We start from the raw sequence: 17939 nt of genomic DNA on the forward strand, positions 1-17939 counted from the left end.
CGCTCAAAGACAATTCGACCAACTTATTAAGAATTGCAAGCCTCTTAATACATTTTTTGCATCTTCTGTTGCCCATCTGCCAAAACTAAAAGCTGGAGTAGATCGCTGGCACAAGGTGCACCAGTGTCCTGGTGCACATGTCAAATGAGTCAGGCTGCAGAGGTCCTGCCCATGCCCCGCTAATATTTGGCATCGTGGAGTCAGATAAAGCTAAAAAGTTGCAAACTGGCACTTGTGGTGAAATTTTCAACTTTTCTAACCCAGTTCTGGCATAGAGCTAAAATAAATGACCCCCAACGACTGCAGCTTTATATGTCTACAGTACTAAAGGGGGAGCTCAAGTTGCCCATCACTGTTCTTTTCTGTCACGCTTTGGTGTGGGAGGGAAACATCACACCGAGCATAGGAGGGAAGGGGGAAATAGGGAATCAGGCCTGAGAACTAGGGAATGAAGATGGACACCTCCTAGTGAAAATCCTAACCAAAATCCTGACTACCAGTATAAACAGACATCAAAAGGTAGGTGAGTTCATACGCAGGAACACCTAGAGTCCTATCTAGCCCTATAGGACCCTGGTACTAATGGCAGGGATGAGACTACCTGTTCCTCCAAAAGGAAGGATAAACAGGAGTCTACTTCAGGCCTAATACAGGCCCATAAGAAAATGCAACACACAGAACCCAAACAAAATACAAAAGGGAAAGGAAAGACTTAACTTCAAAGAGGCTATGGAAGCACCAGGAACTCAGCCAAGATCCAACCACAAACAATCCACAGGCACAGAAGCTATAAACCACACAGCATAGTGGGAGAAGCAACTATAAATAAGGAAGGTTAAATGAACCACATAAGCAACACCTGGAGGCAAGGCGTGTGGCCATTACCAGAAACAACACAGACCCCTATTGGTCCACAAGGAAAACCTGTCAGATCAAACCACGTGTTGCCAGTCTCACAGATCTTCTGCCACTCACTGTCGCCGGGACGTCCGTATGTCTCGGTACGTCCGTGACATCTTCTTTGCTAAAAGTCTTAGTATTTGAGTTTTACCAGTAATGACCAGTCAGAAGCAGTACTGTACTGCCAAAATCATTACTCAAGTACTTCGTTGGAGTGTCCATTTGTGCTCCAGGGCTGTTAGTTCAACTGCTGCTGGCTGTTGTGAAGTTGCAACCATGGACAGACATGGTCAGAATGTGTGAAACGTTCTTTGGTCTCCAGGTCTTTTCCTCCTCTTCACATACCTGACAGTCTGTGCATGTTATTTCCCAAATTCTGATCCTTTTCTGAGGAGGACAACCCTTGAGTCTGTGATGTGTAACTAACACTAGAAGTGTTCGGTTTGCGCTAATTGCAATTGAAGAAGTCAGGACAAAAACAGCATTATAATATGTTTAAACATGAAATATAAAATACATTGAAATAGCAGAGAATACCTCTGGAACCATGGCTATGCTGACTGGACATCTGCAGATTTTATTTTTTTCGAAAGTGAAAACCAAGCACTGATTGGTACGCTCCACCGCATGCTATACTTATACAGTGTGTGTATATGTATATATATATATATATATATATATATATATATATATATATACTGTATATATATATATATAATATAATATTTAGTACATTTAGATGTGAGCTCTATCCTTAAAATAGGACCTCACTCAGAATTAAGTAGCTGCAATATTTTGCACAATTTGGTTCTGTTTTTTCTGCACCATATGACAAGTATAAGGCACAAGCTTGTTTGTTTGAGACCTAAGACTGATTTGGTAAATCAGACCCATTGGGGCACATTTATCAAGCTTGCCTGTTTTTTAGGCATAGAATTAGACAGCCGTGTTCCATTCGGTTGTCAGTCTTTTGCCTAGTATTAATTAAAAGTCGCACAGCAGTTGATGATTTAGACTTGGCATATTGTTATTAGTCTGACCTCTGATGGTTATTTTTCAGTTACAGGTTCATATTCACTCAGACTGTCTAATACAACCTTCAATGTAGCCCGTTGTGTTCAGGGCATAACTCTGCTTGTGTTCATGGATGAGTTGTGCATACATCTTGTTACCTCAGGCAGCCATGGTCTCCAAGATCTTCTCACAGGGAAACAGATTCTGCTGAACTTTATATACTACAGTTACATTACTAAAATGGTTTTCCGAGTAGGGCAAAAAATTATCCGAAGAGGGGGTGGTAAAATAATAAAAGAAGCATTACTTACCGCTGATTATTCCTCTGCCGTTCCAGCCCTGCTACTCTGGTCATCCCTGCTGATCTCTGTTTCCTTGGCGGTAACAATGGCATGGTTGTATAGCTACGTGACCTCAGCAGCCAATCACTTGCCTCAACGGTCTCATTCCATGTATTGCTTATGGCCCCGTTACACTGCTCAGTTGAGCACTTTCTTCCCAACAATCGTCTGCTCATCAGTAAAGGATACCACCACATTTACATGCAGCGACCCCCACCACAGCATGGTGAAGAGCGATCGCTAATGCCATTGCTCATCCCCATACAGAATTATTGCCGGGAGCAGAGCGTGTTTGGACAGCACAATCTGCTGCCGGCAAATGATTTAGGTGACCACATGAACAATCCTATTACCTGATAAACTGTCGTTTTATCGTTTTGCTTTGTTCATCAGGTATTTACGACACCTTTACACCAGCAGATTATTGCTAACGGGTGTTCCTATAAATTCTAATTAGCAATAATCTGCCAGTGATTGGCTCCAGTGGCTATGTGAACTTACAGGCGCTTCACCACTGCGTTGGTGGACTAGGGTGGTGCTGGAATGGCGTAAGCAATTCTACTTTTATTATTTTAGCACATTTCCCAAGGGTATATATATATATATATATATATATATATATATATATATATATATATATATATATATATATATAATGGAAAATAATGGCGGCACTGGAAAAACACAGGGAGGGTGCTAGGTCCAGGGATGTAGCAGCTTACCCCGTCTGATAGAGATGAAAAACGGACAGCACTCCAGGTAAAAGATAGTGGTGTTTATTCACCCATGTGGATGGCAACGTTTCATCTTATACAAGAGCCTTTTTCAAGCAATGAACACAGTGCGCATGCTCCGGCTACGTCATTTGAGGAAGCCATATCATGATCTGTATGCGACTTGGCGCCTGCGCATTGTCTCCATCTGAACGCCGGACGTGCGGTATATGACATGTGCGGCACGGATAACGGCACCGGGTAGGTCATCGCTCCCCCCTCCCTTTGGCAGCATCATTTCTTCTCGCCCCTCCCACTATCTGTGCACCTGGTTTTTATTAATTGATTAATACACTTTTATGTCATAATGGATTCACTTTACAATGTATTTTGTACACATTAGTGATGTATCTTGTCGCTGATTCATATGACACTGTTATACATATATTTTGATATGCACTATTTGCACTTTATTGTACATGTTTGCTAATTGATTATACTGTGATGTAATAGGGGTTGGACTATATATACCCCACTTTGCACTGTGTTCATTGCTTGAAAAAAGCTCTTGTATGAGCTGAAACGTTGCCATCCACATGGGTGAATAAACACCACTATCTTTTACCTGGAGTGCTGTCCGTTTTTCATCTCTCTATCTCTCTATCTCTCTCTCTCATTTATTATTTTATTTTTATTAAAGGGGTTGTACTTTGTTCTTTGCACTTACTGCATCTGTAGTTTCTCAGATTTCACTGAGGGTCATATGACCTGTGATGTCATTTCTCTCCCTGCTCTGATAATGTTTGGTGCATAAGCCTGACAGAGCAGATATGAGTCTGTACACCAGAGTGCTGGCCACACACCCCTGCACTGCACTCTGCTGCTTATTGCTCTCTCCATGGATCATTTTTTTTTAATTTGAAATATCTTTATTATTTTTCTTGCATAAAAAACAGTGTGAAACAAATATCTAATCACAGAGAATAAGCACGTATGACAGGTACATTTGAGCGGTATATCGCTTCAGTACTAACCAACATACATACATACAAAAGCATCTATATCCAGGATTACCCTAGGTTGATATCAATTCTCTGTCATACATATCATAAACTCAAAAAAAAAAAACATCCCCCCCCCCCAAAACTCCGGAAACCCCCCCCCCCCCCCCCCTCAGGGGGGAAAAGTCCTAGCACGACTACTTCAATAGTTAAGGGGGGGGGGTATTCCTGCTTCGTACCGCCATCGCCTGAAATATGCTACCCCAAAAGGTCTTAATAACTGGGCAATCCCACACCATATGCACAAAACCGGCAGCAACAAGAGAGCATTTCAAACAACTAAATTCCTGACCCTTATTACTATACATTTTAGATAAAAGACTCGGGGTAACGTATAGACGGTGTATTATTTTAAATTGTGTCAACCGGTGTTGTCGTGAGAGGGAAGCCTTCTTAATATTTTGATATATTTCCCGCCATTGTGAAGGGTTACATTCCCCTATATCCACCTTCCATTTATCTACACTTTTAAATTTAGTAACCGTGCTTAATTCCTCAATAAATCTCCTATATATTAGTAAGATCTTAACTTTATTCCCGACTATATTATAGCAAAGTGATAAAAACCTCTGAATAACTGATGTCAAAGGTATTTTTTTAAGCGTGTATGCTAATGCATGTTGTAATTGATAATATCTATAGTGTTCTAATGCCGTTATTGGTGTCTGTTGAAACAGTTCCCCTATTAATTTAATTTTCCCCTTCGTGCATATATGTGAGACTAACGTAATACCTCTTCGAGTCCAATATTCATTTTCGTTAAGTGTTGAGAATTCGGTTAACGCCGGGTTATCCCATAACGTGGAAAAGTCCAATACTTGAGGGGCCAGGATAAGCACCTTCATTTTATTCCAGGTCTTCTGTAGCGCCGCCCCGATGGGGCAGGAAAATTCCACACGCTCAAGAAGCCCGGATTCCAATATACTGAATATATTATGTGTATGCTGTTGAGATTGCCCTGAAATATGGGATAACAATACTCCATCCCCAGAATTGATACACCACTGTAGTTGTGAAGACAGGTAATAAATTTGGAAATGGGGCAGGCCTAGGCCACCATTACCTGCTGCCATTCGCAAATATTGTAACTTAATATGGACCCCTTTTCTGCCCCATATCAGGTCATTTATCAATCGATCAATCAGATTGAAAACACTATCCTCAATCCAGACAGGGCAGGAACTAACCGTGTACAATATCCAAGGCAACAGAACCATTTTGATCAGCGCGATCCTATTAATCTGCGAGAGCGGAAGTTTCTGCCAAACCCTTATTTTTTCCCTTATCTTAGCAACTAAAGGGGTGATATTTAGTGTATTATAGTCCCTGATAGTATTGCTAATTTTTATCCCTAAGTAGTCTAAGTGGTCTGTTGGAGCAATGATTCTGACCCTAAGATTGTTCGGTGGAGGCATCCGATTCAGGGCGAAGAGCACAGACTTTACCCAGTTTATCTCGTATCCAGCAATTCTTCCAAATTCCTCTATTATCCGCATAACATCTGGGACGCTTCTCCATCCATCATTCAAGTAGAGCAATACATCGTCTGCATATAGACAGATCTTATCGTCCGTCCCTCTCCCCCCAAAGCCCAATATACAAGGATCAGCCCGTATCCTACAGGCGAAGGGTTCCATAAAGATTGAAAAGAGGAGCGGAGAGAGGGGGCAACCCTGTCGTGTCCCTCGCATTAGGGAAACGGCAGGGGTAAGTACCCCATTTACCTTAATTCTGTCTGTTGCTTCGCTATATAGCAGTTTGACCCATCCAATAAATTCCTGGCCCAAATTCATCCTATGCATGACACGCCAGAGGAAGGGCCACTCCACCCAATCAAACGCCTTGGCGGCGTCCAATGACAGGATGGAGCGGTCCTCCCCCCCCGCCAATCTGAATATTAAGAATGGTCCGGCGTATATTAGTCTGGATCTGTCGCCCAGGGATAAATCCTGTCTGGTCTGTGTGGACTAGGCCAGTTATTACTTTTTTTAACCTGTTAGAGTGGACTTTAGCAATTACTTTGTAGTCTGCATTAAGCAGCGATATAGGGCGATAGTCCTCCACTTTATTGCCATTTTTCCCCTTCTTAAGGATCAGGGTAACCGTTGCCTCCGTCAAAGACGGGGGCAGCTTTCCACATTTACTAGATGCATTCAAAACCTGCAGCAACCCGGGCAGAAGCACCCCCGCATGGCACTTATATATGCCAAACGGGAGCCCATCCGATCCGGGCGCCGAGGAACCCCGGGTCTCGTGTAGAGCCGCCTGTAGCTCATCCAGGGAAATGGGGGCACTCAAGGGGGCCGAGACCGAGTCCGACAGCACCGGGATCTCAACCTGTTCTAGGAAGTCGTCTATCTTGGTCCCTGTAACGTCCGGAGCAATATAAATTGCCAAAATATTTTAAAAACTCTCCCTCCATCTCCGCTCCTCCTTCCAATCGACGCCCATCATCTGTCAGTATTTGTCTGATTTTCTGGGGGGGTTTTTGATTCACCATGATGGAAGCCAATAGCTTACCCGAGGTGCCACCCTCACAGAAATCTTTATAGCCCATAAAGAATAGTTGATTCTGGGCTTTTTTCCTCATAAAAGTTATATAGTGGTCTTTAGCGGCTTTTAACTTGGTGCGTGTACTCACGTCATTCTGTGTTCGAATACAACCCTCCAAGTATGCAATGTTTACTTCCAACTTTTTTTGCTCCTCAAAGAATTCATTTTTTTTCTTTTTGATTCTAGAAAAATATAGCCCACGGATAAACGCCTTCATGGCATCCCAAACATAGTGAACATGTGTTGTACCAACGTTCTCTTGCCAAAATTGTGTAAGTTCTTTATCAATCCCTACAGAGTCGTTTAATATGGTGAGCCAGTGCTCGTTCAATCTGAACGATCTACTAATGCCCACTTGTTGCCCAGTCTTCATCACCAGTAGAATCGGTGAATGATCAGAGATGCCGTGGATCTCATATGTCATTTTTTGGATGGAGTCGAGCATCTCGCCATTGGCCAAGGCAATATCAATCCTGGACATAGCACTGTATGTTTTACTAAAGCACGAGAACACCTGTTTGTTACCGTAGAGCCATCGCCAGACATCTATTAGTCCTGTCTCCTCGCAAACCTTCGAAGTAAGGCGTGCTTTCCCTGCGCACTTTTCCCCGCACCTGAGATTCTATCCAGCGCCGGGTCCAGCACGCAGTTAAAGTCGCCGCATAGCAGTACCGGAGACCGCTCTTTGTTATACATAAAAACTGTCAGCTGATTTAGGACTGTCATTGCAAATGGTGGCGGGATGTACAAGAAGGCTAAAATACACTTTCTACCGTTCAATTGGGCGTAGAGGAAGATGAATCTCCCATCTCTATCAATCAGCTGATCTAATAGGATAAAGTCAATGCTTTGGTGTACATACACACTTATCCCTCGGGAATATGACGAGAAGCCGGAGTGGAACTGATGCCCTGCCCATCTCTTTATTAGGTATTCTGGGATATCAGGTGTAGCATGCGTTTCCAGTAGGGCCACTATTGCGGGAAGGTGCCGAATAATCAAATCAAAAACCACTACCCGTTTCGTTCTATCAGCCAGTCCACGCACATTTCATATCATCACTCTATTATTAATCATGTTATGTATTATAGAGGAAACGTCCGTCGCCCCCCAAAAGCAACCGCAACCAGGCCAGGGTCCGCCTCCCCCCCCCCCCCCCCCCCCATCGCATCCCCCTTACTGGTTCACTGATGCAAAGCATCGTTGTAAACCTCTCACATTTCGCCCATCCGTCCATGGGCCGCCCCCCCTATTCCCCCACCCCCTACATTGGGTCAACCTCCTGCCGCCACGGCCAGAGTCCAATATCTAATCCCTAACAGTGTCTAACCATTCCAAGGTTTCTCTAGGTGAATGGAAGAACATTACATTGTCCCTGTAAACCACTCTTAACTTTGCGGGGTATAACATAGAGTATTTGATGTTTCCACCCCGTAGTCTTTTCTTAATATCGAAGTACTCCCTACGCTTATTTTGAGTGTCCTTAGAGAAGTCAGGGTATATCTGTATCGAATGGCCATTAAAAGCAATCTCTGCTAGTTCCCTCTTACGTCGAAGCACCCAGTCTCTATCACTAGAGGATACTATCCTAATTAAGAGGGGTCGAGGGGGGCCACCCGGCGGAGGTTTTTTTGCAGGCATTTTATGCGCTCTCTCCACACAGAGTGCAGGGGTATCCCCACAGGGTCCCAACACGTCGATCAGCCATTTTTGCATAAACGCCACGGGGTTCCCCCCCTCTACCCCCTCTGGAAAACCCACTATTCTAAGGTTGTTACGGCGTGCTCTATCCTCCATATCTGTTAATCTCGCATTAATCCGTTTGTTTTCTTTGTCTAGTTCGTCTATTTTTGTAGTCATCTGTCGCTGTTCTGTTTGGACCTTTGATAGCCCAGTTTCTACAAATGAGATAGCAGCCCTAATTTTATTCATATCATCTCTAATGAGGGTAAACTCAGTCTGCAGTGTCTGCACGGTGGTGGAGATGTCTAAGACTGATTGGTTGGTGGTCTGCACAACCGACAATATGTCCGCCAACTTATTCTCGATCATATCAAATCTCATACACTGTTCTAACTGTACCAGTGGTTCTACCTGTGCTTCCACCGGCTCAGGTATTTCCCCCCCCCCCCTCTGTTTGGGTGGGGGCGATTTCAAATATTTGTCCATTCTAGCCTGTGGGCTGTTACCATCACCCGCCCTAGGGGATCCCATACCCCCAGATCGCCTATTATATTTAGGAGGCATATTTCAAACTGTCCAGCGGGGGTACACCGTATAGAGAGAAGTGGGGGAAAAGAATAAGAGAAATATCCCAAAGACAAATACTCTTAGTGTCACCCCCTGTCAAAAATATACTAACACCGGGTCGATGACTGATTTTCTACTGTATATATTAAGTAACTGGATGGGATTATATGCATATCCAGCATTGGTTTGTCCAATCCCAACTAGGAGGAGTATAGTAGTATATATCCGCCTATTTGAGACACGTACGTATACATAAACGAAAAACAATTGTGCATATAACATAGAGTTAATAAATGACAAAGTTCTGCCCAAGAGCAGCCTGCAGAAAGAAGTGCCAGCAGAAACTAAGCACCTATTCGCATCAATGGTACAGGAGGAGTCGGTAAGAAATAGGTCACAGACCCTACACCGCTCTCCACGTGCACCACTGTTTATGGCAATTTACATCCCCAATTTGAGCAATTAACGGTATAAACCCCGGATAAGGATAAGTGGCAGATGTCCTTCCCTAAGGTTCCAAGGTAATGAAATATACTCCCCAGTATGGATATTTGCGGGGGACACTCCAGCCAATTCAGTCAATCTCGACACTACTGCTCAAAAGAAGCCCCAGTTAGGTTTTTGTGGAGGGAGGTAATCAGCAGTAGTCCCCTGTAATCCCCTATACCGCCATTCTCCTATAGCCGCATAGCCAATGTACATCACCATAGGGGGGCGTATATGTAGACTGCAGCCGCTAAGGGAGTAGATCATCAAGGGATAGGAGAGTCACATGGAGTCGCATAGAGACCGAGTCGCATAGAGACCGAGTACCGATCACCCAGCTGGCTCACACCCCTATATCAGAGGTATGTCGGGGTTCCAGCCCTCATTCACCGACCCTCTGCATTCACAAAGGGTTATTACAATACCGTCCCAAGTTGCCATCCACAGTCATGCCCCCAACTGATTAACAACCAACGGCCAGAAGGACCAGGTCAGGCGGGTGGCAGCCTCCTTGCACACAGGATTAGTCTGCACTCAGGGTTAGTATGTAAAAACGTTGGTTAATGACAAGGAGTTAATGACAAGGAGTGTGAGTAGGTAGTTTAGCACAGGAACAGTCTCACCGGTTTTCAGCCAGCCGGCCAGGTATCTCACCGCCGATATACATTTGAGGTATTTGAGGTATATGACTATCCGCCGCCGGTCGTCTTGTCATCGACAATGCCAACTTTCGGCGATCTTTTGAATGGAGGTCACAAGCGGACTTTCGGCGGTCTATGGATATTTTCACCGGTCGCAAGCGGGCCTCAGACAGGTATCAAGCGTTCTTCCCAAAGGCCACCTCTGTCCAAAACGAGTCTTTCAGGGGCGTAGCAGGGTAACAGCCTGGTAAGTGCGCACCTGGGTCTTTGCTCGATACTTAACACTCAGTCTCGGTCTCTCGCACCGTTCCCAGTTGTTGCCGTGGCGGTGGCAGTAGTGCACCACTTCAAAGGTTCCCAGCTTCAGTCCGATACCAATAGACCGTGCCGGGAGAGACAAGGCAGGGGGGAAGACCGAGACGCCGGGCCGAGGCAGGTGGGTGAGGGGGCGGTACCCATGCGGACGTGCGGCACGCCCACGCAGCTACTCCGCTACCCATGCGGACGTGCGGCACGCCCACGCAGCTACTCCGCTACGTCATACCGCAATGCCTCCATGGATCATTAACCCCTTCAGTAGCACAGACTCAGGGCTGCAGGCAGTGAGGAGACAAATTCTGGGCACAGGATCAGAGGAGTTCTGCAGAGCATTGCACAACAGGTAGGGGGAAGATCCTGTGTGTATCAGCGGTGTCATTGTACAGCTGGGACCTGTAGTCCTACACATACAACATGCTGCTGAGTCTCCCAGCAGGCAGGCATGTCGCTCAGGGCAGTACTTGTATTCACTCCCTTTGCAGAGCAGGGGGAGCGGCAGAGAATGTTGTTATTGCAAGTAAACAAAGGGCCAGAAGAGAACCAGGGAAATTAGGAAATATATATTTTTTTTTTTACCTAAAACTTGCTTAGCTCAGTTATACAGTCATGGCCGTAAATGTTGGCACCCCTGAAATTTTTCAGGAAAATGAAGCATTTCTCACAGAAAAGTATTGCAGTAACACATGTTTTTCTATACACCTGTTTATTCCCTTTGTGTGTATTGGAACAAAACCAAAAAGGGGAGGAAAAAAGCAAATTGGACATAATGTCACACCAAACTCCAAAAATGGGCTGGACAAAATTATTGGCACCATTAAATGGGTTCTGCACTTTGCTTTAACTGATGATCTATCCTCTGGATAGATCATCAGCTTCTGATCGGCGGTGGTCCGACACCCAGGACCCCCGCCAATCAGCTGTTTGATAAGGCAGCGGTACTCCAGCAGCGCTGCGGCCTTCTCACTGTTTACCGCCGGCCCACTGACGTCACAACTAGTATCAACTAGCGTGGGCACGGCTAAGCTCCATTCAAGTGAACAGAGCTTAGCCCCGCCCACGCTAGTTGATACTAGTCGTGACGTCACTGGGCCGGCGGTAAACAGTGAGAAGGCCGCGGCGCTACTGGAGCGTCGCTGCCTTCTCAAACAGCTGATCGGCGGGGGTCCCGGGTGTCAGACCCCCTCTGATTAGAAGCTGATAATCTATACAGAGGATAGATCATCAGTTAAAGCAAAGTGCAGAACTTCTTTAACTTAATATTTGATTGCACACCCATTGGAAAAAATAACTGAGATCAGTCGCTTCCTATAACCATCAATAAGCTTCTGACACCTCTCACAGGGAATTTTGGACCACTCTTCCTTAGCAAACTGCTCCAGGTCTCTCTTATTGGAAGGGCGCCTTTTCCCAAGAGCAATTTTAAAGGGAACCTGTCACCGGGATTTTGTGTAAAGAGCTGAGGACATGGGTTGCTAGATGGCCGCTAGCACATCCACAAGACCCAGTCCCCATAGCTCTGTGTGCTTTTATTGTGGGGAAAAAAAACATTTGATACATATGCAAATTAACCTGAGAAGAGTCCTGTACGTGAGATGAGTCAGGGACAGGACTCATCTCAGGTTAATTTGCATATGTATCAAATAGTTTTTTTTCCCACAATAAAAGCACACAGAGCTATGGGGACTGGGTATTGCGGATGTGCTAGCGGCCATCTAGTAACCCATGTCCTCAGCTCTATACACAAAATCCAGGTGACAGGTTCCCTTTAAGATCTCTCCACAGGTGTTCAATGGGATTTAGATTTGGACTCATTGCTGGCCACTTCAGAACTCTCCAGCCCTTTGTTTCGATCCATTTCTGGGTGCTTTTTGTCGTATGTTTGGGGTCATTGTTCTGCTGGAAGACCCAAGATCTCGGACGCAAACCCAGCTTTCTGACACTGGGCTCTACAGTGCGACCCAAAATCAGTTTCCTCAGATTTCATGATGCCTTGCACACATTCAAGGCACCCAGTGCCAGAGGCAGCAAAACAACCCCAAAACATCAATGAACCTCCACCATATTTCACTGTAGGTGCTGTGTTCCTTTCTTTGTAGGCCTCATTCCATTTTCGATAAACAGTAGAATGATGTGTGTCAGTATGGGGTCTGTGTCCCCACCGCAGGGTGGCAGATCGCTGTCTGCACATCGCAGCACTATGGGTCCCAGTACTGGCTTACCTTGTAGGAGACGCAGGTGCCCGCCAGCATACCGCCGCATCTGTCCTCACTGCCAGGTGTCATCTGATGCGCTATAGCACACGCGCGCGCACCTCTCCCTTTCTTATAGGAGTAGGCAGCTGGTTCCTGATTACCATCCCCACCCGGAGGCGGGACTATTTGTATTTAAGGCAGCTTCACTCATCATGAAGTGCCCAAGCGTGGTTGTTGTACCTCTTGACTCCCGCTGAAGCGTCCCACTGTGTCTGTTTATTGGATTTCCTGGATTCTGACCTCCGCTTCATTTGACTACGCATCTGCCTGCCGTCTGTTTATTGGATCACCTGGATTATAGACCTCTGCACTGCCTGACTACGCGTCTGCCCATCTCCTCCTGTAAGTCTGCCTGGATCCAGACCCTGCACTGCCTGACAATGAGACCACTTATATCTGCACTGCCTGACTTCGCGTCTACCCATCTCCTCCTGTAAGTCTGCCTGGATCCAGACCCTGCACTGCCTGACTACGCGTCTGCCCATCTCCTGCTGTAAGTCTGCCTGGATCCAGACCCTGCACTGCCTATGAGACTGCTTATATCTGCACGCTATATTGCTCTGAACTTTGTGTTGCCTGTATCTGTCAAGTGACTTTTGAATTCTGTCTGCCAGTAAAGACCATCTGTTCCTTTATTCTGCCTCTGTTGGACTCTGTTCACACTACTGCAGGTAGCTGCATTCAAGGTAACAGGTGCAGACACCAGGGTCCTGACTCTGAGAGTCAGCAGTCAGCCATATTGGACTAATTTCCAGTCCTTTATCAGCTGACACAGGGGATCCACATCCTCTGGTCGTAACAATGTGCTTTACCAAAAAGCTCTATCTTGGTCTCAGGATTTTGGCTTGCTCAAGTTCATTTTTGCAAAATGTAGTCTTGCTTTTTTATGTCTGTGTCAGCAGTGGGGTCCTCCTCGGTGTCCTGCCATAGCGTTTCATTTCATTTAAATGTCGACGGATAGTTTGCGCTGGCACTGATGCTCCCTGAACCTGCAGGACAGCTTGATTATCTTTTGGAACTTGATTGGCGCTGCTTATCCACCATCCGGACTATCCTGCGTTGACACCTTTCATAAATTTTTCTCCTCCGTCCACGCCCAGGGAGATTAGCTACAGGGTATTTATTAACCTACAAAAAGGCAGCTCTGTCAACTTAGACAGCTATAATGACCACTTGTACCACATCCAGAGTAAACTAAAAGCCAAACAAGTGGAATGTTTATATCAAAAGGTATCATTTATTATAAAATATAAATAATGGAGAGCAACAGGATGTAATACAGTACACGGAGAAGCACAGGGTAAGTAAATTCAAAGGAACCACCATAGACCTGCGCAAGATAAAGCACAGTTCGTGCGCAATGTAAAGCACAAATAGGTACGACCAATAAAGCAAAAGCTAAGACTCTGGGAAACCAGATGAATATCACATATATGGTCTCCCCAATAGGGGTATGGTACACAAGTACCACAGGCCAGATATAGTAACCCCAGAGTCGTAGCTAGCATACACGGTATGATGTAGATATCACAATCAGCCAAAAACAATAATATGATAAAAAAGTCACTTAGGCTGAAATCAAAACCATAACTAACGTGCACCTAAGTACAAGGGACCCAGCGTGGATACATACAGGGGTACCCCGCACGTAGCATGGAACCGCGCTAAATACAGGACGTACCTGAAGACATGGTGGCAAGATGAATGACCGGCCCTGGGCGCGAGACCTCGACGCGTGTTTCACCTCAACGGCTTCGTCAGGAGATTAGCTACAGGGCCATGAGTTGTAAACTTCCTGATAATGTTGTGCACTGTGGACAAAGGAACATCAAGATCTCTGGAGATGGACTTGTAACCTTGAGATTGTTGATATTTTTCTACAATTTTGGTCCTCAAGTCCTCAGACAGTTCTCTTCTCCTCTCCATGCTTAGTGTGGCGCACACAGACACACAATGAAAAGATTAAGTCAACTTCTCCCCTTTTTATCTGCTTTCATGTGTGATTTGTATGTTGCCCACACCCGTTACTTGCCCCGGGTGAGTTTAAAGGAGCATCACATGCTTGAAACAATCTTATTTATCCACAATTTTGAAAGGGGCCCAATAATTTTGTCCAGCCCTTTTTGGAGTTTGGTGTGACATTATGTCCAATTTGCTTTTTTTTTCCTCCCTTTTTTGGTTTTGTTCCAGTACACACAAAGGGAATAAACATGTGTATAGAAAAACGTGTTACTGCAATACTTTTCTGTGAGAAATGCTTAATTTTTTGAAAAATTTCAGGGGTGCCAACATTTACGGCCATGACTGTATATTGCTGCCCATCAGATTTACAGTTACTGTATTTTTATTTTTACATAACTCTGACAACCCCTTTAAAGGGAACCTGTCACCGGGATTTTGTGTATAGAGCTGAGGACATGGGTTGCTAGATGGCCGCTAGCACATCCGCAATACCCAGTCCCCATAGCTCTGTGTGCCTTTATTCTGTAAAAAAAAACGATTTGATACATATGCAAATTAACCTGAGATGAGTCCTGTTCCTGACTCATCTCACCTACAGGACTCCTCTCAGGGTAATTTGCATATGTATCAAATCGTTTTTTTTACACAATAAAAGCACACAGAGCTATGGGGACTGGGTATTGCGGATGTGCTAGCGGCCATCTAGCAGCCCATGTCCTCAGCTCTATACACAAAATCCCGATGACAGGTTCCCTTTAAGGAATAATGTTTCCATACAAAATAAAACCTCAATAGAATAATTTCAATTTTCTTATTTTAATCTTAATCCCCTAAATCCCTTCCAAACCCCCCCCCCCCCCCCCCCCCTTTTTGCGATGCGTCTCCCGTCCATCTGACAAGAAGGCAGAACGGGGATGTTGAGAAGGTTGAGGCAGGAATCCTATTTCCATTCGCCCCCTATCTTTAAACTATTTATCCCCAGCGTTTCTTTGTTTTATATAAGATTTTTTCATAACTTTTAATCTTGCTAACGAGATTTAGCCATGTATCTGTCCTTGGAGCATTAGATGAAAACCAAGCATGTGCAATCAACAGTCTTACCAAAAACATTATCTTTAGCAAAAGAATCCTTTTATATTTATGGCATCCAACCTTAGATAGATCACTCAAAATCCAGGACTCTACCCTAAATGGGATCGCCACTTTCAATTTTTGAATGCTATAGTTGTGTATCCATATCTATACAGGTCCAAAACATATGTAGATGATCAGCCTCAGGTGTATCACACCATGGACAATTGTAAGTGTTTCTCAAACCCCATTTATTAAGCCAAAAAGGTGTAATATAAATTCTGTGTATAATATTAAATTGAACTAGTGTCTGATTAAAACTATGAGAAACTAATGCCACATTCCCCAATATATTATCCCAATCTGCTGATTGAATCATTGGGCAATCCCTTCTCCAGGCCTTTTGCCCAAGGGACTGTAATTCAATAAATCGTTCTTTAAGTAAATATTTATAACATTGAGAAATCTTAACCCTCTGTGCCGGCTTTACTATCAAATCATGCAAAAATATGGAAGTATCAATATCAAAAACCAATTTGTCTTTTATGCTAGAAAGTACCGAACGTAGCTGAAAATACCGAAACCAAGATAAATTAGAAATATCTTCTCTCTGTGCTAACTCCAAAAAGGAAAAAATATAACCATTTCCAACCACCTGTGTGAGATAGCGAATGTTGTTCTAGCAATACTGATCCCCCAACCAGTTCGTCTAGGGCCTGTAAATGATAATTATGCCAGAGGGGCGTACAACAACGAGATCCCTTTATCCCAAACCAATCTCTGATAGTGCTCCAGGACTTAATAAGTAGCTGTCCTGTTGGTGATTAATTAATTGACCAGATTCCAGTAGCGTAAAAATGTTATCATGTGGCGACCTCTTCACCAAAGTTCTACATAGTGGACTTTTCTTCCATTCATGGTACAACCATAGCTGTGATGCCATAAAATAGCCTTTGAAAACAGAAGATTTATTCGACCCTGTTTTATCGGTTTATAAAAATGCTCTAATTTAAGCCTAACTCGTTTCCTCCCCCAGAGTAGATCAATGATAATTCATACAATCCATACTGGGGAATTCCTGACTTGCCAGGGAATTTATTTCTAATACCTAAAGACTAACTACAACTTATTGAGGTGGGAAATATCGCTAGAGGATATTCTACCTTTTCTTGGTGATCGTTTTCTTGGCAGGCTGTCACATACTGTAGTTCACCTGACAACTAATTATGGAATATTTTTCCTTCACAGAGAGTCTGTATAACAGTCAAGAGATTCTAGACATTGTCTTCATTCTTCGTGTCCTCCGGCTCATAAGGATCATTGACAGTATTCAGAGGTATTCTAATTCTTAGCTATGTGCCATCGCACACCATGTGCCGAATTCACAGGTAAACAAGTAGACACTGGTGGCATGATGAGTTATTAAACGGAAGGTCCCCCTTTAAAAAATCTTCTCAAATGATACATTCAGAAGATGTCATTGGCAAGGGTTTGTGGCTCTGCCCTGTGGCCTTCACCAGGCATGCTCATCCTGCTGCCCTCCAGCTGTTGCAAAACTACAACTTCCAGCATGCCTGAACAGCCTACAGCTATCAGCCTACAGCAGGGCATTGTGGGAGTTGTCGTCTTACAACAGCTGGAGGGCCGCAGGTTGAGCATGCCTTTGTTAGGCCATGGCATTCAGAGAAGCCCTGTGCCCTTCATCTTCTGACTTGGAGAGATAAAAATATCTGAGCCTGTAGTCAGGAAATCCCATTCATTGCAGTCGGCTACTGTAATATGCATAGAATCCCATATCACTGAGATCTTAAGACTTTCAAGTAAGATGAAATTATATGATGCTCCTTTACTCTAGTGATTGAGGGGGTCACAAGGCACAGACCTATGATATCAACTAAGTGACCTGTGAGAAGATGTTTAAATTGGTTGTCCCAGAATGACTACTTATCACCTATCCACAGGCTAAGGGAGCATTCACACGAACGTGTTTTTCTTCCGTGTCCGTTCCGCGTCCGTTCTGCAATTTTGACAGACAATGCACAGACCCATTCATTTCTATGGGTCTGTGAAAATCGCGGTATGCCTTTTATTCTCATCCGTGTGCTGTCCGTTCCGTGTGTCCGTTCCTTTTTTTTTTTTTAGAACATGTCCTATACTTGGCCGCAAATCGCGGTCCGTGGCCCCATAGAAAGTCATTGGGTCCGTGAAAAACGGATAGCACACAGAAATGCATCTGTGTGTCATTCGTTTTTAACGGACCCCTGGACTGAAAACATTCTAGGAAACCCCATTTCAGTCCCATTTCAGTTTTTTGCGGACCGTGAAAAACGGATGACACACGGAAGCACCACGTCCGTATTATACGGACTTGCGGAAC

General features: G+C 44.5%; 1 protein-coding gene across 1 annotated transcript in view; it reads left to right on the top strand.

Moving 5' to 3' along the window:
* The window catches only part of LOC120998797 (two pore calcium channel protein 1-like), a 78226-nt gene that overhangs the window by 48293 nt on the left and 11994 nt on the right, over positions 1–17939 (top strand). The window contains exon 13 of the mRNA XM_040429635.1: positions 16811–16898. Within this exon, the coding sequence (XP_040285569.1) occupies positions 16811–16898 (88 nt within the window). The remainder of the gene's footprint in view (positions 1–16810; positions 16899–17939) is intronic.

The sequence above is a fragment of the Bufo bufo genome, chromosome 4 (assembly GCF_905171765.1).
Source record: "Bufo bufo chromosome 4, aBufBuf1.1, whole genome shotgun sequence".
Taxonomy (NCBI): domain Eukaryota; kingdom Metazoa; phylum Chordata; class Amphibia; order Anura; family Bufonidae; genus Bufo; species Bufo bufo.